The sequence below is a fragment of the Mandrillus leucophaeus genome, unplaced genomic scaffold (genome assembly GCF_000951045.1).
Source record: "Mandrillus leucophaeus isolate KB7577 unplaced genomic scaffold, Mleu.le_1.0 Scaffold103, whole genome shotgun sequence".
Taxonomy (NCBI): domain Eukaryota; kingdom Metazoa; phylum Chordata; class Mammalia; order Primates; family Cercopithecidae; genus Mandrillus; species Mandrillus leucophaeus.
In genome coordinates this window covers 4345657-4369304 of record NW_012098432.1, presented here as the reverse complement: position 1 = coordinate 4369304, position 23648 = coordinate 4345657, and the positions used below count along the sequence as shown (strand labels likewise).

At 37.8% G+C, this 23648-nt stretch overlaps 1 protein-coding gene across 1 annotated transcript in view; it reads left to right on the top strand.

The window, feature by feature from the left end:
• The window catches only part of ERICH3 (glutamate-rich 3), a 115184-nt gene that overhangs the window by 7733 nt on the left and 83803 nt on the right, over positions 1 to 23648 (top strand). The window contains exons 2-3 of the mRNA XM_011977740.1: positions 18036 to 18129; positions 20577 to 20702. Of these exons, the coding sequence (XP_011833130.1) occupies positions 18036 to 18129; positions 20577 to 20702 (220 nt within the window). The remainder of the gene's footprint in view (positions 1 to 18035; positions 18130 to 20576; positions 20703 to 23648) is intronic.

Sequence of the window (23648 nt, the reverse complement as noted above, 5' to 3'; positions counted from 1 at the left end):
AAAGGCGAAGGGGAAGCAAGGAACATCTTACATTGTGGCAGGAGAGAAAGCAAGTGAAGGGGAAGTGCCATACTTTTAAACCATCAGATCTCATGAGAACTCCCTCACTATCACAAGAACAGCATGGGGGAAAGCGCTTCCATAATCCAATCACCTCCTACCAGGTCCCTCCCTCAACATGTGGGGATTAAAATTCGAGAAGAGATTTGGGTGGGGACACAGAGCCAAAGTATATCAACTATCCTTACCCAAGTTCCCCCAGGAAAATCTTTGGGTTTCACTCAGTCTCTGCTGAGAAAAACCATCTCTAACTAGGAGGATAGGTGGAGATTTGCCCAACTTATTTTGATTATTCATAAATCCATATAAGGTTTTCAGAGAGATGGGAAAACAAAATTTCTGATTCAATTCTGAATTAAAAAATCAGCCCCAAATATTCTGAATCTGAGGTAAAGTTTAATCATTTTTGAGGTTTTTAATTTCCAGTGCTATCACTTTCAATTTAAACTTTAGCCACTGAAGGTAGTACTGAAATAATCTAACCTGTAGTTATTCATTTTGGTACAGACCAAGAGAAGTGGTGTGCAGACTGAATTACTGGATTTTTCCCTGCTATGGCTTACTCATTTCCCCACACAAATAGTTGAGAATAGTGTTATGTTATGGAATGACTCCATACATGTCAATCAGTTTAAATAAATCTATCAAATTAGGTGGGGATAAAATTTGCAAAAAAAGAAAATCTAAGATTAAACATTCACATTAGTTTGTAAGTGTCTTTGTCACCTTTTTCTAAACTGGAAATCCTAAATGATATATTATGTTTATGATTCATATAAAAAAAAGGATAGAGGAAAATCAACTGAGTCATAGACAAAATAAAGACCTTGGCATCACAAAAAATAGTGAATAGATATATATTTATGCTTTTATTTAAAAAAATTAAGGTAAACGTATTCATATACAGTTATTTCATTAATTTTACTTTTTGTTTAACTGACCAGCTACTAGTCCTGATTATATTGAATAGGAAGACTTGCGCAGTGCCCTACTTCTACAATGTCTACATATTCAAGAGAGAATTATTTGGGTCTGTAGACATTGCATTTTGATGTTTCCTTTGTTTATTTCTTTGGCTTAGATCCATGGTTCTAAAACTTAAGCATACAAAAATTGCTGAATAGTACATTGAACACACAATCATGTGTATTGTACTTCATGGGTTAAATAAGTGATTTTCAAGGATAGATTTTTTTTTTTTTTTTTTAACTAGGTAGTAAATTTGCATATTGTGCTAACTAAAAAGTTGACCCAAACACAAGATAGGATTCACCATACCTCTGGGTTCCAGCAGAGCAGAAGACATTTTGTTCTTTCACTGGCCATAAGCTCTAAATCACTCTCTTCTTGCACAAGTCCCAGTAAGGGAACACATTCTTCATTGACAACATCATTGCTGCAAATTGTTGTATCAGGAAATATACTCAGATTAAAGTAATTCACCTGAGAGCTTGCCTTTTTGGATTAATGTTTTTCTGGAGGAAGGAGAAAAAGATGTGACAAGTTGAATAGCACAGCTTGAAAAATCATACCTTACTGAGGCTCTTTCAGTATTAGGATTAAAAATTTTTTGACAATTGTAAAATCATTGCTTTCATAGTGAGCCACAAGAAGCATACTTTAAAAGTGAAGAACATTGAAGAGTGTAGATATATAGATTTCATATAGATCTGGATTCTTTAATAATTTCTTATTCTCTTGTGGGTCTACTCACTCTTGCTGTCTTTGTCCCCTTGTCTCTTTTGTATGGTTAACTTTTTTGGTCAATGAGCAAGTTACTGTGAAGTGCAGTTTTTTTCTGACAGTGAAAGCATGGTTTCCCCATGCTCTGGGGACTCTCTTAGAGATCCTCATTATCCTCTTCTCTTTCTTCTGAGCTATCTACATGAATGTTCTGGGATGTAGAAGGTATCTATGCCCTTTTTTTGATGGTCATCAGTGATCTTTTTCTGTTTGCCAGCACGGATAATTCAGAATCAAGGTATGGTATTTTGGGTTTTCATGTACTCAGAAAGATGTCCCTTATTTCTTCTGTCTAAATCCATGATACATAATTAAGTTGGTCACCTTTCTGGTTATTTCTGTGTCATGGACTCAATTGTGCCACCCTCCCCTCTGTCTGCCACCCCTCCCCTTGTAATGTAAATGTTGAAGTCCTAACCCTCAGTTCCTCAGAATGTGACTGTATTGGAGACAGAGTTTTAAAGAGATAATTAAGGTTAAATCAGGCCAATGTGTGGACCCTAATCCAATGTAACTGTTGTCTTCAAAAGAGGAGATTAGGACAAAGATATGCTCACAAACACGGCCATCTGCAAACCAAAAAGAGAGACCTGAAACAGACTCTTCTCTCATGGCCCTCAGAAGAAACCAACTCTGCTCACAACTTGATATCAGATTTCTAGCCTCCAGAACTATGAGAAAATAATTTTTTCTTGTTTGAGCTACCTGATGCCTTGTTACGGCAGCCCTACCAAACTTATGCAACCTGTTTGCAGCTGCTGATGCTCCTCATTACTTGGCTCTGCAAAGGCTGAAAGTGTTTTTTATGAGAAATACAAAATCATTTAAAATAAATGATTGGTTGATTGACTGACTGATAACATATGGGGGTCATAGTCAATTTGGGCCCTTAAAATAGAATACCATAGACTGAGTGGTTTATAAACAATAGAAATTTATTTCTCATACCTTTGGAGGTTGGGGAGCCCAAGAGAATTTGCAGGGTCCGGTGAGGGCCTGCTCTCTGGTTCACAGAGGGCCATCCTCTTGCTGGGCCTTCACATGGCAGAAGGGGTGAGAGACTTTCTGAGGTCTTTTTTTTTTTTTTTTTTTTTTTTTTTGAGACGGAGTCTCGCTCTATCGCCCAGGCTGGAGTGCAGTGGCGCGATCTCTGCTCACTGCAAGCTCCGCCTCCTGGATTCACGCCATTTTCTTGCCTTAGCCTCCGAGCAGCTGGGACTACAGGCGCCCGCCACCACGCCCGGCTAATTGTTTGTATGTTTAGCAGAGACTGGGTTTCACCATGTTAGCCAGGATGGCTGAGGGCTGAGGTCTCTTTTTTTAATGCACTAATTCTGTTCATGAGGGTCCTACCTTCACTTAATTGACTCCTAAAGGCCCCATCTCCTAATAGCATCACATGTGAGTTAGGATTTCAACATACGAATTTTGGGGTGATACAGACATTAAGTCTATAACATAGAGAATAGAGATCTGAAGCCAAAAGTTCAAAAGGGAGATAAAAGTCAAAGCTAACAAAAAATATGAGTAAAAGCTTAGTGAGGAGAAATAATTAAGATAATAAATCAAAGATCTCTACAGGTAAGTGTTGAACTGTTAAGTCTGATTAGTAATCAAATTACTCCCTACCTCTCAGTGCCTGATGCTGGTTGAGATAGAAAATTGAACATTTTAAGCTGGTGATCCATTTTTATGTGACTGTTATTATTTTTCTATAATAGTCATAAACATTTACAAATTAATGAAAATTCTTAGGGCAAAATATTGAAGCAAGGAAAGAAACAGCAGGAAACTAAACAGACAATATAAATTGCACATAGTAGTTATGAAACAGCATTAAAAACTAAGGATTTTAAATTGAATTGAATCATAGTGTTTTATAGTAGCAGTTAATTTGGCATTCTCTATATGCCACGGATTGTAATATTTTATATTTGTGAATATTATTTGGCTGTCATACAAAGAAGCTGTTTCTCTTCATAGCTTGCTCCAAGATATTTACAATAATATTGTTTCTGTTGTTTAGATTGAAATAAAATAATCTGCTGTAAATTAGAGTAATAGAGTTAGAAGGAACTTCAGCTCTCTGGGTACTAGGGATACAAGTGTGTGTGTGTGTTTTTTTTAATCTTTCTCTTTGTATTTATTGTATTTTGAAAATTTTTTACTTTGAGTAAAGTACCACGAGGAAAATCAAAATCATTTGAACTTCTACATCCATAAATAATTATAGTTTGCATTTTTGTTATATTCCTGTGGATTATTTAAGTTGATTATTCTGTTTATAAAACTATACTGATAAAGCTGTACTACTTAAAGAGCTGCTTCTAAGACTATTTTGTCTTTGAAATTATACCAACAAGTACCACACAGATACTTTCCTTGTAGCATTTGAGTAGTTTTTATATCTCCCATGTAAATTGCAAACTCCATGGGGTGGAGACCATATCTCTCTACATCTTTGGGTTCTCACTATACCCCAGGACTATGCTCCAAACTTAGCTCAATAATTCCTACCATATGTCTCTGACTTTAGTGACCTTAGGAATACTTTCAGCTGCAAGTAACAGAAAGCCAAACTACTAGTGGCTTAAATCATAATAAAAGTTATTATTTATTTTACAAGTAGTCCTACAGGTAGGTGATTATATTTTTTAGTAATATCGGGACTTGGGGTCTTATCTCTGCAACATTTTTTTATTTTTTTCTATGTTAGCAAGATGACGACCCTAGATTCAGTCATTATATTCTTATCAAACCACTCCAAACCAAAAGGAAAAAGATGGGTAAAAAGAAGATTTCTTTTAACAAAAATCAGGAAGGATACCATTTTTAGAACCCTTCCAGTATACTTTTCTTTATATCTCATGGACCATAACTGCAACAATGGACATGCTTTGCTATAACAGAGAGTAGGAAAGGGTGTCTTTGACTTCTCTAACTTCTACTATGGGAGATAGGCAAGGAAGACAAGTTTGGGAATGGCTTTTTATAGCCAGTCAACCATGTCCACTACAAAGCTTTAGTGACTGGCTGTCTGCTACTGGACTTCAGTGGAGTATTAGATTGTCATATTTGCCAGATTGTTGTTGTGTGACCCTAAGCAAATTTTGTAATCTCTCTGATTCTTGTTTTTTTTCCATCCTTGTGGGATTTATATCTGCTTTGTAGTTGTTGTTAGGGTTAAATTAGATGCTGTAGTATATTTACCACAGGGCCTGACACATAGTATATGTCAATATGTTTGCTTGGTGTCTGGTAGCTTATAATACTGATGGTACGTAAGTAGGCACAGACTTCTATAGAACAACTTCCATACCTAAGTCCTGAGCTAGATGCAGAGTTCGGTTAATTGGAGAAGGCATCCTGGGGAGATTAATTTGGGGAAAGAATGTTGAAGGACGGGAAAGACATAAAATGATCTATCTGGAAACATTTTTAACTTTTTTAGAGATGTGATCTCACCATGTTTCCTAGGCTGGTCTCAAACTCCTGAGCTCAAGCAATTATCCCACCTTAGCCTCCCAAATAGCTGGGATTACAGGCATGAGCCACTATGCCTGGTTGGGAAACATTTTTAAATAGTAAAAAGCACTCTTTAAAAACTTGGTGTAATTTCAGTCATCACTGCAGTAGTCTATTATGACTTTGAATAAGTGAGAAGAGACAGCAGCATTACTTGTTTATTCAGGTGACATGTTCTTAGAAGCAAGCAAGGATGCTATAAAACCATGTGAAAGCTGGCCTGTAAGGAGAAGTTAATACCTCTAATTAACTTTTGTTTTTAAGTTCTACTTGTGTCTTGCTTAGTTTTTGGAACCTTGAGTAGAACATTAACTGTACATAACAGATTAGGATTTTTCTTTTTTTAACAAAATGATATTTGCCTTCAATTTTAAGTCATAAATTAATTTCAGATTTATTTCTGATCATCTCCTAAGCCTTTATAAAAATGGGTTTGAACATTTTTTTTCTGTTGAAGTCAACAGTTGGCAGTATCTCTGCAACTGTAACAAATGAATATTTCACCACAATTCATAGGGATTTATGTAAGATTATGACTTTTAAAATCTTCTTTCCCATAGTTCTTCTTTCCTTTCAGTCAAGCTGGAGATATGGAACTTCAAATCATGCTGGAATCTTCCAGAACAAAACCTTAGGGAGTGGGTGAGGCTGGCCTCAGGCTACAGTGTGTGAAGAGGAATATTGAGATTTCAGTCCTTGGTGAGGAGATTGGCTCAGAAAAATTAATGGAAAGTCTGATGTTTCAGGGCCACATGCAAGAGCATGGAGCAGAAATCAAACTTGAGAATGCTGTGACAGGGAGAAGGAGAGCCCAGGCACAGTGGTTAAAAGACAGAGATATTCAGAAACTGTAGTCAGGAGTGTGGGCAAAAAATGGGAACACTTCAAAGAAGGAATGAATACAATTCCAACTGTCTGAAACTCATCTTTCCTATTCTTTTTCTCTTCCTCTAAATTAAAAGGACTGATATTCCAAAGAGAAAACATCAATGTCCAATGCAAAAAACTATGAAATCAACATGCTATTTCAGAAGAGGATTTATTTTTGGAGTCAGAAGGATGTAGCTTTAAATTCCAGTTATGCCTTATGTAAACTCAGGAGAGTTAATTTCTGCATCTCATTTTCCTCCTTCAAAAATATGGAGCTAATAAATGTCGACACATAATGGGAACTCAGTGAATGGCAGCTATTGTGTATTTATTTTGATCTTTGTGTAAAGCATAAGTTGCTTAAGTCTTTAGGATTTAATTCTTAATGGACATAAACCCCAAATAAATAAAATACACAGTTCAAAATAAGCAGACATGTCCCAAGCTAATTGGAAGGGAGCATAGAGAAGGTGTTCCCAGTCAATAATTCACTTTCTTGTTCAATTAAACTAATTTCTTTTAAATGACAACCTGTTCTTAGATTCATGAATCTTTACAAAGAAAATTAATATTGACCTACCAATTCATGACCCCTCAAAATGAGGTTGCTCCTTTAAGGAAATCATGCTCTGAACAACTGAGAATTTTAATAAAAATGGAAGCAATGACTCAGAGTATTTGTACCTCTTGAGCACACTTGCTCTTTTTATCAAATTTGAGAATTCAAGACAAACTCATGAAACTGCATCATTGCTTTGACATTGACAAATGGTAGAAAGACTGGTGAAAATCTTAGGGGTATTATTTTTAAATGGTTGAGTATTTAAAAGTTAGTCAACCTCTTTAACCTTTGCCCACATGTCATTACCATTTTAAATCTTACTCCTGCGCATAAGAATTACATTTTAGGGCACTTAAGAAGCTTTTAACATGGTTGATTATGTTTTCCTTCTCAACACACATAGTAAATTTATTGATTTGTTCTCTTTGGTGTCTGGCTTTTCTGTTTTGGTTTTTCTTCCTTTTTCATTTCCTTCTTCTTCTTCTTTTATTCTTTCTCATAGTACCTCACTCTGTGGGATCATTTCTAAACATTTTCCCATTGTACATTAAAATTGTACTATTAACATTGAAAAGCATATGTGAGAGTTTTCTTTATATTTGCCAAGTTTGCTTCAGATAAGCAGACCCTATGACTTGCATCACAGAAAACTAGTGGAAATCATTGACAGACACTAGTTACCATTCATAAGCATTTGTGGAAATACCCAAAGACTAGAAAGTAACTGAAAATGATACATACATGTGTAAAAGTGTGTGTGTGTGTGTGTGTGTGTGTGTATATATATATACACACTTCTGTGTCTGAATGTGTGCACACATATATATTGAGCCATCTTATAATCAATGGATGGTAAAGAGTTTAAGTAGGCTATTCGTATCTATAAGAGACTGTGTTCCAAGATGAAATATAAATAAAGAGTGATCACATTTCCTAGCCAACATAGCCCTCTAAAGTATATTTGACACATAATGGTAACTGCCTTAATCAACAATTTATAATTTAATAATAATGTAAACTAAATTCCCTTTTATTATACTAATTTTATGTTAAATTGTATTAGTCTGTTCTCACACTGCTATAAAGAACTACCTTAGACTGGGTAATTTACAAAGGAAAGAAGTTTAAAGAGGTTCCTGGTAAGGTCTCAGGAAACTTGCAATCATGGTGGAAGGGGAAGCAAACATGTCCTTCCTCACATGGTGGCAGGAAAGAGAAGTGCCGAGCAAAAGGGGAAGCCCCTTATAAAGCCATCAGATCTCATGAGAATTCACTCACTATCACAAGAATAGCACGAGTAGCATGAGGGTAACCCCATGATTAAATTATCTCCCACCAGGTCCCTCCCATGACACATGGGGATTATGGGAACTACAATTCAAGATGAGATTTGGGTGGGGACATAGCCAAGCCATAGCATAAATAATCAACCAATTCCTATTTGGGTGACAGAAACTTGTGATCTCTCTCTCTCTCTGGGACTTTGTGTATGATTTCCCTACTTCTTAGAATGAGTCCAGATAGTACTTCTGTCCCCATAATTACCCACCCAGGTTTTACTTCTTCCCTCAAAACTTGACTTGTCATTTAGGACCCAGTTCAGATTTCAGTTCTTGGATACCTTTCTTGTATGAGTATAATTTACTTATTTGTGAAATGGGATAATAATCTGATATATAGGATGTTTTGCAGATTAAATGAGATTGTGTATGCTGAACACAATAAACAGTTGCTGTTGTGATTGTAGCACATCATACTGCACTGCCATTCTTTCATTGGTTGGATTGTCCCTTCAGGGCAGGGACTGTGCTTATGCAGCTTTGCAGCTTTGTAACCTTGGGATAGTGCGAGGCCAGGCACATAATAAGCACTTTGGGTTTGTTGCACAAAATAGCTCTTCTAATCTCCTTTGTTTCTGGCAGCAGGCATGCTGACTGACTACCCTCCTCTCAGTTTTACCCTCTGGGCTTTAAAAGACGGTGGGTGTCTTCTGTTTTTCCAAGGGGGGTTTTGGAACTGTGCATGTGTGTGCACAGGCGCACACACACACACACGGACACACACATGCACCTGTGCAACAGGGGTGGAGACAGTAGCAGGAGGTGCTTCTAGCAGGAGGACAGTGTAAAGATAGGCACCATAGCGCTGTCTTATCCCTGGACCTTTGCATATGGTAATCCCTCTTCCTGGAGCAATCGTCTTGTAAGTTCCCGCACCTGCCCCTCAAATTGCAAGGCACTTATTCAGTTCCCTTCTACTGGCTCAGACTTCATTTTCTTCCTGATTGTTTAAATCATCCCCCTTCTCCCAAGTCATCTTACTGCACTTCTTCTATGATTCTAAACCATGGTTTAGAATCCTGGTTTGAATCCTGGATCTGCTTTTAACTAGTTATGGACTAGTTATCTACCCACTCTACATCTGTTTACTCATCTATGAAGAGGGAAGATAATACTAATTCACAAGATTGTGTATGTTATATAGTTTATGCACTACAAAAATTTAAGAAAGTACCAAATAAATGCTAGTGATAAAAATTCTTAGTTTGCAGAACTTTCCATCCTGGTCAGCTCTCCTCTGAACAGCCTCATTATCTCCCTTAGTTTAGATACTATTTTTCTATTAATGCATATTTTTCAAGCTGCTACAATTTTTTTCTGTTCAAAGATGTAACATTATAAAGAGAAGAATTCATGGTATCTGAAAGCATATACCATGTCTCATATGCAACTGGTCAAACTTAATGTGTCTCAGGCTTACTGACTCCCATTCACTGCTTCCCTATTGCCTCGTCTGTGAACACTGCAAAATTATCTTACCAGCAGTCAGCACAGTTGGAGACCAGTCTTGTTTTACTAGTCACTTCAAACCATCATATTAAGGCTATAAATAAAATAATATTATGGTTCTCATCTGGCTTCATTGTTAGAATAAGCTGAGAAAAATTGTAAGTCAATATTTAGCATAATTGCTGAGATCTGGTAGGTTTGGATGCAAATAAAAAAGAATGAAGAATGTAATATAAAATCATTTATATGATATCAGTTTAATCACCCCCTATAAAGTGACAGGCTGTAGAGACTCTTGGTGTAATTGTAGCTGGCAAAGAGTTTTCTTATATAGGAATATGAAATAATTGACCCTCATGTCAATTGTTCTATATGTGTCCTTCATCAAATTTCTTCAAAAGGATATATTTTTTTCTGCCTCCCTGGGAACTATATTTTATTCTAATGAAATATGCAGCATGCCACAAAGGCACCATTTTGTCAAACACAAGAACAAAAACAAATGACAAAAACAAATTGTTAGTATGATCACTCACGTGGACAATGCTGCATTTAAAAAAGCCAAAACACATAAAACATGCTTTTCCCATAGACTACTTCCATTTATTGTCCAGAAGCAGAAAAGAAAGGTGATTATCCTCACATGTGGATTTTATAAAAGGATATATGTCAAGAAATTGGACCAATATGCTTTGTTTCCATTAACTTATTTGTACATTTACTCAACAAATCTTGGCTGAGTTTGTGACAGTTTACTGTGTGCATGGCTCCATGCAACACCTTGTAGGAGGGTGTACAGGAAGAGAATCTTACATGAGTCTGAAGAAAGTGATTAAACATGGGTGAAAGAAATTCTGGTGGAATGTGGTAAGACAAGAACCCTAGGAAATAGATAGGTACAATTTTAAGGGAACTCCTGTGACATTTTGGCATGTTCTTTATTGCTTTATTGAGGAACTATACCTACTTTTAGAACCTCAGCTTCCTGAATGTAAAATGAGGCAGTTTGCCAGATTCTATGTGGGTATTTCCGTATGTGAATTTCTATATTCCAAAAATGATGAAGCTTTAAGCAAATATATTTCTAGACAAGTAAACTGAGATGTTCCCTACAGGGAGTAGTGCCAGCATTTTACTTGATGGATAGTGGCTAGGTCAAGAAGATTGAACTATCAAGGGTCACGTATCTTATAAGGGGTAGAATTAGAATTGGACCTCAAGTGAAGGGCAAATCATGGGAATCAAAATCAAATCATGGGAATGGGTGTGCTCTCTTGCCCTTCCACCTTCTGCCATGTGATGACTATTTTGTGATGGGGTTGTTTCAAAAGTGGTGGTAGGGGAATTCCCACAAGGGAGGGCCTCAAACCATCCTGTGATGGGGCCAGTTGGGATTCCAAAGAAACAAACACTAAAGGCCAAGGTGATCAGTCCAAAGCATTTATTAAGGGAACCTAGATGGAGAGTGCAGCAGCATATTATCACAATGAACAGTGAGAGAAAAGGGATGTGCTATCTAGGTATGTCCATGGTGAGGGGGCCAGGGTATGGAGATTATATGAAATTTGAGGAAATTTGGTTCACAGTCTGGGCCAGTTTCTTTCCAGCAAACCCAGATAACTTTTTCAGTGCCTGAGAATGTTCAGCGCCTCAGCTTGGGTTCAGGTCTGCTGGGCAAAACCTACAGCTGGCTGGTTCATAAAGCAGTCAAGGCACTCTGACTTTTAGTCATGATACAGAAAAAAATTGAAGGAACTAGGGAACCTTGCAATGACACAGCGAGAAGGGAGAAGGCCCTCACCAGATGATGGCACCTTGATCTTGAACTTCTCAGCCTCCAGTACTGTGAGAAATAAATTTCTATTTTTTAATAAATTACCCAGTCTGTGGTATTCCATTACAGCAGCATGAAATGGGCTAAGACACAGTCCAATCACCATCACATTCAGTGTCCAGTGTTTCTGCTCCTGGCATCAGGCTTATGGGAGAGACCTTGCAGAACACAGAAGAATGGCCCTCAAAGATGTTCATATTTTTGTCTTCAGAGCATGTGGATCTGTTACTTTACATGAAAAGGAGGAATAAAAGTTGCAGATGGAATTAATATTGTAAATCATCTGATGTAAAATAAGGAAATTATCCTTGATTAATGTGGGTGGGCCCCATGTAATCACAAAGGTGCATACATGGGGAAGAGGGAGGCAGAAGAGCCAGAACCTGAGAGATGTCATTGTGAGAAAGAGTTGACCAGCCATGGCTGCATTTGGCAATGCACGTAGGCAGGCATGTAGACAGCCTGCAGAAGATTGAAAGGAAAAATAACTGAATTCTCCTTTAGAGCCTGCAGAAGGAATGCCACCTTAATTTGAGTCGTTTCTGTCTTCTGACCTCCAGAGCTATAAGATAATAGATTTGTATTGTTTTAAGCTACTAGTATGTGGTAATTTGTTATAGCAGCAATAGGAAACTAATGAACACTTTATTAGTTAGATGGAATAAGTCACAATTTGGGTTAAATAAAATGAACCTGGTTGAACCAAAATTATTTTTAATATCTCCTCAAACAAGTATACTTTTGAGGAAATTTTTAGTGCAAAGCATGATGCAGGAATATATATTTAAGAGATTAGCTGATTTTAAGACTTCAGCACTTTGCTTTTATGCTAAAATTATAAAGGAAAGTTATATATTTGTTAATATAAGTCTATAATAATTTTCATTTAAAAGGTTTCTATCTCTGTAGCGGAGAATTGGGTGGATTATATTTCTCTGTGAATATTTCACTATTCACATTTTTCCATCATTATACTTAGCATACTGCAGTCCTCACATTAGCAAGACAAGATGAGCGGTGTTCACTATGATTTGTTACATATTAGCAGGAATAAGTCTTAAGTTATATGATCTTTGCCAAGTGATTTAAACTAAGGCTTGTTTTTCTCATCTACACAATGGGGATGATCATATCTTCTGGTATGGACTGCATGTCTGTGTCTCCCCAAAATTCATATGTTGAAACCCTAATCGCCAGTGTGATAGTATTTGGAGATGAGGCCTTTGGGAGGTAATTAGATCATGAGGGATTGGTGCCCTTTTAAGAAGAGACATAAGAGAGCTTGCTTCTCTCTCCATTCTCTGCCATATGAGGACACGATGAGAAGACAGTCATCTGTAAACCAGGGAGAGGGTCTTCTTCAAGAACCCAAACATGTTGGTACCCTGATCTTAGACTTCCAGCCTCCAAAAATAGTGTTTGTTTAAGCCACCTAGGCTATGGTATTCTGTTGGAGCAGCCCCAAAGAGACTAAGAGAAATTGGTACTAACAGTAGGATACACATATCTAAAAATGTGGAAGTGGCTTTAGAACTAAGTAGTGGGTGGAGGCTGGAAGAGCTCTGAGGTGCATGCTAGAAAAAGCCGAGATTGCCATGAGGTGATTTTTAAAGGTGATTCTTGTGTGGACTCAGAAACAAGAGAAAACCTCCATCTTCTTAGAGAATACATAAACAATAATAAACAGAGTGTTGGTGGAAATACGGATGGTAAAGGTCATTTTAATGAGGTTTCAAATGGAAATGAGGAACATGTTATTTGAAATTGGAGAAAAGGCAATCTTACAATAAATTGACAAAGAAGTGGCTGAACTGTGTTCATATACTAGTGTTTTTGAAAGGTAGAAAAATTGATGCAGAGAATCAGTTGCTGCCAGTTATGGAGCCAGTAATGGTGGAGCCAGAATTGAACTGAAGTTAGAGTTGGAATTTCTCTATCTCTTTTCATCCCCAAAGGTAATGTAGACAGTGTGCATATGGGTAGTATAGGAAGAGATGAGGGTAGAGTTGCAGGGTGCTTCAGGTCAGAAGAAATGACTTTATCAATGTGATTCATAAAGAAATATTGCCTTAGGTTTTCCTAAAACTGACTCATGTTAAGCAGTAATCTTGTTTTGGAGCTTTTCCACTTTAGCAAGATAAAAGAGCTGTAATAGTTAGATATTGTTCATATTACATGAGTCTAAAAGCAACTAGATGAGACTATGTATGTGAGAGTGCTTTGTAATCTGCAAAATGGAATATGGGTATTACACTCCTTCCCCAGCTCAGGATTCAGGGCCTGACATGAAGATACTTGGTAATGAATTAGCTTATGATGCAGGAAGAAATCTCTCTCTCTCTCTCTCTCTCTCTCTCTCTGTCTCTCTCTCTCTCACACACACACACACACAGACACACACACACGTACACACAGTATGTATATGTGTATCTCCCCACTAGATTGGGAGCTCCATGAGTGCAGTGTCTGTGCCATCTCTGTGTCCCCAATGCCTTACAGAATAACCTAAAATTAGCCATTAAACAATAAGCATTTGTGATTTTAAAAAACTATTATAGTGCCTTTCCTTTTAGCTGGGATTTTTATATGGTAGACTGTCTCAATTTGGGATCAGGAGAAAGGATTGTCAGGAATCACTGACTTTACTACAGAGCCACATTTGTATATTACATGGTGGGAGGCAAGGGTGTGAGGGTTAAGTGCTGAAAGGCCTTAGCTGGGAAGGTAGCACCCCAGTAACTCAGCTTTGACTCCTCTAAACTTCAGGCCCTGAAGGATGTGGCATGTGCACTGAAGTGAGGGAAACAGGAACCACCATGGAGACAAGGTTGCTGTGTTTCCTGGGAGACTGTTTTCCCCAGTGCATTGAGCCAGGAAGTGGGTTTTTCCCCACCTAGTGACCAGGGGATGGGTAGATAATCTTGTTCATCACAATAAAGAAACAAACATGTTAGACTGGTCTGGCCAGTGAGTTGTGGGTCTTGACATGACAACGTGGCCTGCGAGTAATATGGTCACAATGACCTGGTGCTTTCTGTGACCAATGGAATCGATGAACAGGGTGCAGTGGAGGGTCACAGGCCTGAGGCAGCATGACCAGGAAGTCTAGTGTTGACACTGGATGCAGAGCGTAACATACAAAAGGAATGGAGTGTTCAGTTGCAACACAATCACCAAGCCCAGAGCAAGGTGACCTTATTCAGCCCAGGGTTATGCCATGAGCAAGGAAAAAAAAAAAGAAAGAAAGAAAAGTGAAGGGAGTAAGTGGCAATGAATGCAGAGGAAAGGGTGGAATTTCAGAAAAGTTCTACTAACCTGAGTTTGTGTTGGTCAGTGAAGCTCTTGTAGTTGGGTAAATGCAATGGTGGACTACAAGTCCATGTCAAGTACAGGTGAAAAGGACCAGAACAGAGAGAATCAGCCAGACCACAGTGTGGCTGACACCGACCCACACAGCATTTGACCATCTCCCTGGAAAGGAGTCTTGATGGTCAGAAAGATAGTAACATGTATATGTATGCAGTGGAAATGCTTGCATTGACCATTTTACCAAATCTGTATATAATTAACTTTAGTGCAATTTCTTGGTATCAAACAATTTAGTAATCTAAAGTTTCAGTTAAAAAATTCCAGCATTGTCTGAAAAGAAAATAACTGAGCCTGGGTGGACCCTGCTGGTTATTATTCAGCTGTTCTACCAAACTAGTCATATGATGATAGTTGTGGAAGGAGTTGCTTACAAATGGTATCCGAAGCAAGAACCCACATTTATTCCTAAATAGGAAAAGGTGATGTGTAAAAAGTTTCAACCTAATTGGACCTGCTCGACGATTTGTAAGCCTGGACAGGCATCATGCACACATTTGTTAGTAGAAGCCTGAGAGAGCAGAATTAAAATTAGGTGCTACCACAGCTGGCCAAGCAATTGTTATTAGGATCTAATTTATCAGTCAATAAGGAAGTTGAGGCTTATGTGATCCCAACTTTTTGACCCCCATTTCATTTAATCAGGGTTTTAGCACTCCCAGCTATTCCCAAGCTATTGATATTTTTAAGAAAAAACTTGAGCCTGAAAAACAGACAAAAGACTATATATTATATAACTCTAATGATTTATCTTAAGAATCTGTGAACTGTGGAATCATGATTGTTAGGACTGAGAGACACCTGCTCACCTTTCTGAAATGAGGAGCTGAAAAGATATTCTGAGATTTAGAAAGGGTAAGGTATACAATGTTGACCTTTTGGAGACAGGAAACCTTTGATGAACTATAGGACACCAAGACAGTTCATTTAAAAGATGGTTTCAAAGCATTATCTGGAGCTGGTTTTCTATGTGCCTTACTGAAGCTCTTGGGTTGTCTTTTTACATAAACCTAGTGAAATAATGGCTTTTGCAGTTGTTCATATGTCTGCAACCCTCATGTGGCACCTTGGTTTCTAAGCTTTGTAACTGCTTTCAGTCTCTTTTGAGGATGAAATTAAACTTTTCTTACCGTTTGGCAGCATGGAACTTTCCTGCGATGTGCTGTTAAGGAGAAAAGAGGCATGAAGAAGTCACCCATATCATCTCCATGTAATTAAGGAGTACAAACTGCTCAATAAAATTGTTGCTAATGATATTTACTTGACTACAGTATGAGTCCCTGCTCTGATCTCAGAATAAATTAAGGATTAGCGGCTCATAAAATGTATAGATTGTAAAACTTTGTTGCCTGTAATAGGATATGCATTTTTTTAAAGACAGCTTTGTGTTTGGACTATCTTTAGGCTTTCTTGTTCTCTTTCTCTCTCTGCCTCTCCCTGACTCTGCCGCTATCTGTCTCTGTCTGTCTCTCTCTCTCCCTCTCTCTCTCTCTCTCTATATATGTATATAAGTGTATATGTACACACACATACACACAGAGTAGCCCCCTCTTATCTGTGATTTCACTTCCAGTGGTTTCAATTACCCGTGGTCAGCCACAGTCCAAAAATATTAAATGGAAAAATTCCAGAAATAAACAATTTATGTTTTAAATTGCACGCTGTTCTGAGTAGTGTTGTCAGATCCTATGCTGTCCTGCTCCGTCCTGCCCAGGATGTGAATCATCCGTTTTTCCTGGGTATACACATAGTATATGCCACCCACCCTTTAGTCACTTAGCAGCCATATTGGATATCAGATTGAAAAAACCTAGTATACATAGGATTTGGTGCTATCCACGGTTTCAGGCATCCACTGGGGGTCTTGGAATGTATTCCCTGTGGATAAGGGAGGACTACCGTATATACTAACATCTATGTGTGTGTCTATGTATGAATGTGTATGTGCATGCACCATGTATACATACATATATGTGTACATGTTTTTTAAGTTACTGAATAATTAATGAAGGATAGGTTGAAACAGAAAATAGTGCTCAACTTTGACATACAGACTTAGATTGACAATTTACTAAGGTATAGCATATAATCAACAAACCAATTTATCCTCTTTTAAAATACCATAAAAATCAAAAGTGATCTATGAATTATTATTTTGATGCTGGATGTGAAATTAATGGAAATGTCTAGATATATATGAGGAAGTTAACACTTCAAAATACTGAGCTTAAATTTAGTTAGGAACTTATAACAAGAAAAATAAGTCCCAAACAAAATCGTATCTTTATTTACTGAGCACATTATTATTATTATTATTATTATTTTTTTTTGAGACAGAGTCTCGCTCTGTCGCCCAAGCTGGAGTGCAGTGGCGCGATCCTGGCTCACTGCAAGCTCCGCCTCCCGGGTTCACGCCATTCTCCTGCCTCAGCCTCCCGAGTAGCTGGAACTACAGGCGCCCGCCACCGCGCCCGGCTCATTTTTTGTATTTTTAGTAGAGACGGAGTTTCACCATGGTCTCGATCTCCGAGCACATTATTATTTTGATACATGACAAATAACATCAGTAGGGATACAAAGAATAATGCTCTATCCTGGCCTAGCCTTCAAATCTAGCAGAGGATACCAAGAAATAAACAATTACATATTATGTGATGAGATAGTAACTCAGGGTCTTATGGGGTAGGAGGTGGGGAGCGGGAGTGGAAGGCAACACAGCACACCAGGACATATCAGAGAATGTTTCCTAAGAGAAGAGATGCTTATACACCACAGATATTATCTGCTGGCTGGCAGGTGAAGGAAGGGCCTTCACAGTTGGGGCACCACGTTGTATTCTGAACATGAGAGACAGCAGGTAAGTTTGCGTTACCAGAGTTTAGGGTATGTCATGAGAGGCTAAAGACTCTGCTGAAAGAGCTCTTACTTTCCCATCAGGCGTCCTCTGTGAAGCCCTTTTTGACAACTGGAGCTGGTGGCCTCCTTCTCTGTGCGGCCATGACTTTTTGCATATTTCTCTTGTTGACTTTCCCCATTCACTTTACTTGTTGATGTGTGATTTCCATACTTGTCTGTGGAATAATTAAAATCAGGATGATTTTCTAGGTCTTATCATGAGACTTACAAAAGAGTAGGGACTCAGTACATGTTTATTAAATACATACATGAATGGCTGGCAGGCTGCATGAGTGAATGATTATGCACTGTTTGGGGAGAAAGTAAAGAATTGCCTTGGTTATCAAACAACCCCTTGTAAAACCTTATTGGTTTTATTTTTGCATTTTAGGTTACTTGCAGCATATAATAGCCTTACGGATAAACACCTGGCTGGGTATTTTAACAATACAAGGATAAGGCGTCATCTCTTAAGATCAGGACTGGTAAGTTTTGGTTTACTTTCCAACAACCTTCTTGCTTCATGAAGTCCAATAATTCGCTACCTTTTCAGGCTTTCTCTTTGAGTGACATCTTCCACTTCCCCTCATTTTAGAAAAATTTCTTTCTTTCCAAAGTTTTGATTTATGTATTTGAGGTTGTTTGAGAAGATAGGAAGGCAGGTCACAATAACTGCTAAGAAAACTTATAAATCATTGAGGAAAAGGCCCTGAGAGTTTCCAACAGCCTATTTCAATTGTTTGTTTATTCATTCATTCAACACATATTTACTGAACACATTGTATGAGCTAGAAATTGTTAGGAATTGAAGATAGAGAAGATTTTACTGTCATCTTCGGAAAAAATATTGCTTTTGATATTCACGGAATGTGGTGTGGAAGACATGTACATTTCAACATTTCCCCCACATTTAAAAGCAAATTATTTCCTGTGATGGTTTATTGATAATATTAGTGTATTTCATTAGCTTCACAACTGTTCTTTCCACAAAATTTCTATTCCTCTAAATGTATACAATGTCAAACCTTTTTAAAATGTTACGGTGTTCCGTGGAAAGAAAGAGATGTGGTTATAGAAAGTGTTAGCTGTTTACCTTCTTAAAACACAATGGGTTTCCTTAACTATTGTTGCCATGGTGCTGAAAGAGCACGTATTGCATTTCTAATCGTTGTTTCTGTGCTTGGCACTCTAGCTGATAGATCTCAGAGAGCTTGCTTTTCTCCTCCTGAGGCTTTGTTATCAGACAGACCTGGCTGAAACCGAGCTTGCCATTTATAAGCCATAGAATCTTGAGTAAATCACTTTCTTAACTTTTTCAGCCCCAGCTTCCTCAGTTGTAAAATGAGAATGATGGCACGCAGCGCTCAGAATTGTTGTGGCAGTTAGAGATGTGCAATAAATGGGTGTTGTAATTATTGTTACTATTAACATCACTTCTTTGGATAACAGTCTGTGAGTTTTGAGTACAAATGGGAAGGACTTTGTATTTACTTATCAGCATCATTAACAAGCACTTATTGAACACTGGTTGTATGCATGGCAATTCAAATAAGAAAGATGCAGCCCTTTCTCTAGAGGTTCAAATATAGCCTCTCAGCTAGCAGTGTTCTGGGACACCCGGAATCCTGATAGAATATGCAAATATGAGAGCCCTGCCGCAGACTTAATTGAATCAGAAGCTCTGGTAAGGGGCCTATCAGTTTTTCAACAAGCTCTGCAGGTGGTTCTGATGCAGGGTCAAGTTTAAGCACCTTTGCCCTATAGGAGCTTCCACTCTAGTTGGGGAGCTCAGACATAGTCGCACAAAGACTGTAAGTGGATTATCTGTAATTCCAAGCACACTTTCTATAGGTATATCTCTTTCTTCCATTGGAAAATGTATTTGCAAAAAAAGATTACCAGTAACCCATCACTTGTAGCACAACTCTGGTTGATCTCAATACTCCAGTGTGTTGCAACAGTAGTGGTAAAAAAATATAGTTAGCAGAATTAAGAAAAATATGTGTCTTGCATGAAAGAGGGGAGCAGAGCTTAAATAAGTGGAAAAGAAGAAGGTGAACAATCCATATGGGTAACGCTCTTTGTTTACAGGGGATAGAGAACAATACAACACATCAACAAATATGCCCACAGGAAGAATTAAAGAAAAGGAAAATAAGTAAATCCACAACAAAAATGGTCACTCCTGGGACTTGCAATGATGCCAGTTGAGACCAATATTGAATATCTTCTATGTATGCTACCACATAATGTGTAAAATTCTGAATCAAAACAACAAATTAAATTACATTTTGGGCTGGAGAGTGGAAGAAAAAAAGCAGTAGGAAAACAAAGTAATGAAACCAATTATTTTTAAAACAAACTGATGAGCTCCTCTGTAGCTACCATGTTTCCCATCAAAGTATTTCCTGCGAGATCATCAGTCCTATGATCACTGCTCCTGGTCATTGTTTCAAGGTAATACCCCACCCTGTTCCTCCAGGAAAGTGTTCAAAAGAGAAATGAAAAGAACACCTGGGTTCCATCAAGGGAAAATTGTTACTGTGATGAAAATCTTGTTTTAAACGTCAAGTGTACCACCTGTGTGTGTTTTCACAATGAAGGGTATATGAGACTTCCTTTCTCCTTTTTGCCTCATGAAATATGCAGTAAAAGTGAAAGTTTATCAACCATAGTGATATATTCTTTTAGGCTTAAAAGCTACTGCTGCTTTCTCTCCCTCTTTCTCCCCTCTCCTTTTTTTTCTCTCTCCCTCCCTCTCTGCCTCCCCAAGGCCTCTCTCTCTCTCTCTCTCTCTGTGTGTGTGTGTGTGTGTGTGTGTGTCTGTGTGTGTGTGCCTGTCTGTCTTCTCCACCCTCCAGCCTCTTTTTTGGAAACTAACATCACATTTTCTATTTTATATTTCTATGTATGTTTTATTTATTCATGACAGATCACAAGAAGTGGAAGAATACTTTCTGAAAAAGAATATAAACTAAATATTATGAAGCGGGATCATCAAAAATATATCCGGGAGTGCTTAGCCCAGGCAATTTTTCATAAAGTTCTTGATATGGAGGTATAAATATATACTTATTTTTATTTTATTTTTTTCTACTTCCACATCAATGAAGATGGAGGTATAAATCTTTACTATTTTCTTTGTAATTGATATTGTCTAATATGGTAATTAATAATGCTTTCGTACCTAGAAAAAGAGATATTCTTTCTGCGTTTCATTAAAAAAGAAAATGAAACAAAGAAATACTCAATATCTCTCTGGGCAGCCAGGAGCCAGAAGTCTAGCGTAAGCTTTTCTCCATTTCAGTTGGAGAAAAATATGGACATCATTATATATTTTGTGATATTTAATTTTCCAAATGTAGATTTTTTCATTCACAATGGCTACTCTAAAACATACCAGCCCTCACCATCTGTACCTCAATTTCCATTTGCTGAAAAAAGTGACATCTGTTTAAATATCAGTAATTCCATTGCCATGAATTATTTCAGATCTGTTATTCTTTTAAGGCTCTGAAGCTCAGCCGTATGTTACATTTCAAGGAATAGGCATTTTAACATCTGCTGTGCCTTCTACCGTAGGCCACGCTGGTCAACATAGATGCACAAACCAAGCATCAACAATATATTTTTTTAATCTGACAGGGCATCTTAGTGGGATATCTAGCTAATTTGATAAATTATTTCAGCCTTGCTCCATGGAACTTGAAGTTTCAAGCATCAACACCATTTTAATCTCTGTGAAAAAGCATGTCGCTTCTTGGCTTGACCATACAAGCAGTAAATCAGAAAACTTGGCTCGTAAAACCATTGACCTGTGAGTGCAGTAAACATTTATGAACAACTGTAGAATCATCAGTAAACCAATATTAAGTCTAGTGCCACTGAAAATATTTATTATTATGCTGCATTAGGTAGATGAAGTGTTCACTTAAGATATGTATGATCTGTTCATTTAGGAATTTACTTTGTGCTTCATATCATGACCGTGAATTACATAGAATTGTTGTTTGTGGCCCTAAATTCTTGCTTATAAAAGTATTAGCTGTAATTTTTCTGTGAAAACAATAAATAGTACAGCATAAAATTAACACCTTGTTTCAAATTTGCCCCACAGGCACTGAGTTCTCTGTTAGCCTTAATCCTTGAAGTCTAGTTTTCCAAAATCTCACTTAACACATTCTGACACATCATAACTGTAGAATATGCTATTATTTAAATCTTTGTGGATTCCTAGTTCTGAATAAATATTTTAAATAAATGTTAATATGTAATATATTAAATAATATAATTGTTACATAACAGAATAAATCATATATAAATATAATAGAGCAAACTATCTTTAAATTGTCACATTTGTCTCACATTTAGTTTATGCTGATGCTCCTTGCTAATACTACCGTATTCACATTCATGCATTCACTCATGCAACAAGCCATAATTGCAGGCTACCGTGTGCCAGTATGAGGCTGTGTGTTGAAGCTGCAAGGTAGGATTAAAAAAAATACTGTAGAATGTGACTAAGTGCTAGAGGAGAGGAACAAATAGAGTGAGCTCAGAAAAGAAGAGAAGGATGACTTTTCTCTGTGGGAGTCAGAGGAAGCTGAACAGAGGCCTTGCTGTTTGACGACTGAGTGAGGGTTCCTGTGAAAACGTGGAAAAGGTGTTCTAGACCTCAGAAGTTACAGAGGTGTGAAAGGACATAGTAGATGGAAAGGAACCCTCACTGAGGCCAGACTGCACAGTGGGTTAGTTGGCAGGAGTGGCAAGAAGTGACACTCTCCCACAAGTTGGTACCCAGTCTCTGGAAAGCCTTAAATTCTCAAGTAAGTTTGGGGTGTAGGTGATGAGGTGATGAAATGTTTTTCAGCAGGGGAGTAAAAGAAATGAGCAGAGCTGTTTTAGAAAGATGATGTTGCTAAAAATGTGGAAGATGGATTAATGAGCTGGAAAAGATTGGAGGTGGGAGGTCAATTAGGAAGCTATTGCCGAAGGGTGTAGGCTAATAGCAGTAGTGGTAGTGCTGGGAGATGCAGCTGTCTACAGAGAAGCTGAAGTGGGAGAAAGATTTAAGCGGACTGAATGCGAAGGAGTGAGGGAGAAGAAAGAGCTCAGAAGAAAGAGTTTCTCACCTGGTTGGAGGTATGTGCACTGCAGGAGATCAAGAACAACAGCATGAGCTGAAAAGGAACCTTCAAGTGGTCACAAACATGCCTGTTAGAATGGTGTCCTGGAAGCGGGAAGATTTTCACAAGCTGCAGAATGGTTAAAAATGATGAGCACTGGGGAAACAAAGGGAAATTAGGTTTGACCCAGAAGACAAAAACATTGGTGGACTTGGCAAAAGTAGTTTCAGCAGTAGGGAAGTGGCAAGTCAGTCGATGTGGATGACTACAGTGAGTTGGGAATAAATGGAAGGTGGAAAAAGGTTGATAGTGAGTTGAACAGTTTGATAATAAGTGGGTAGGAGATCGGAGGAAGAGAGAAAGGAAAGAGAAGTGTTAAGAAGAGGATTGATGATAGGGAATTATTGAGTCTGCAGGGCTCCTAAGGCAGTAGGAGGGAACCAAGAACAGAGGGGAACATTTTTTCAAAGGGCCAATGAATAAAACACTCTCAAATATGTCTAATTAATTTCAATTTGCCTTTTAAACGGATTATTTTTACGTGAGGCTTATTTTTAAATTATAGAATAATATATTACAAAAACTTGGGGGGAAAAGCATAAAAAAGGAAAATAATTACATACAATTCCTCCTTCAGAGACAACTGCTGTTAACATCCATTTCTTTCTAGTCTCTTTTCTATTCATATTTTTACCTTTGTAAACTCATACTATGTTGTGACAGGGACAACAAGGTTTTGTGAAAAAACAAGCAAAAAACAGGAAGTTAGTGTCAGATAGGCCAAGGCTGAAATTATAGCTCCTCCACTGGCTGGGTGTATGACCTGGGGCAAGTTCATTATCCTCTGCCTCAGTATCTTTGTTTGTAAAATAGGGTGG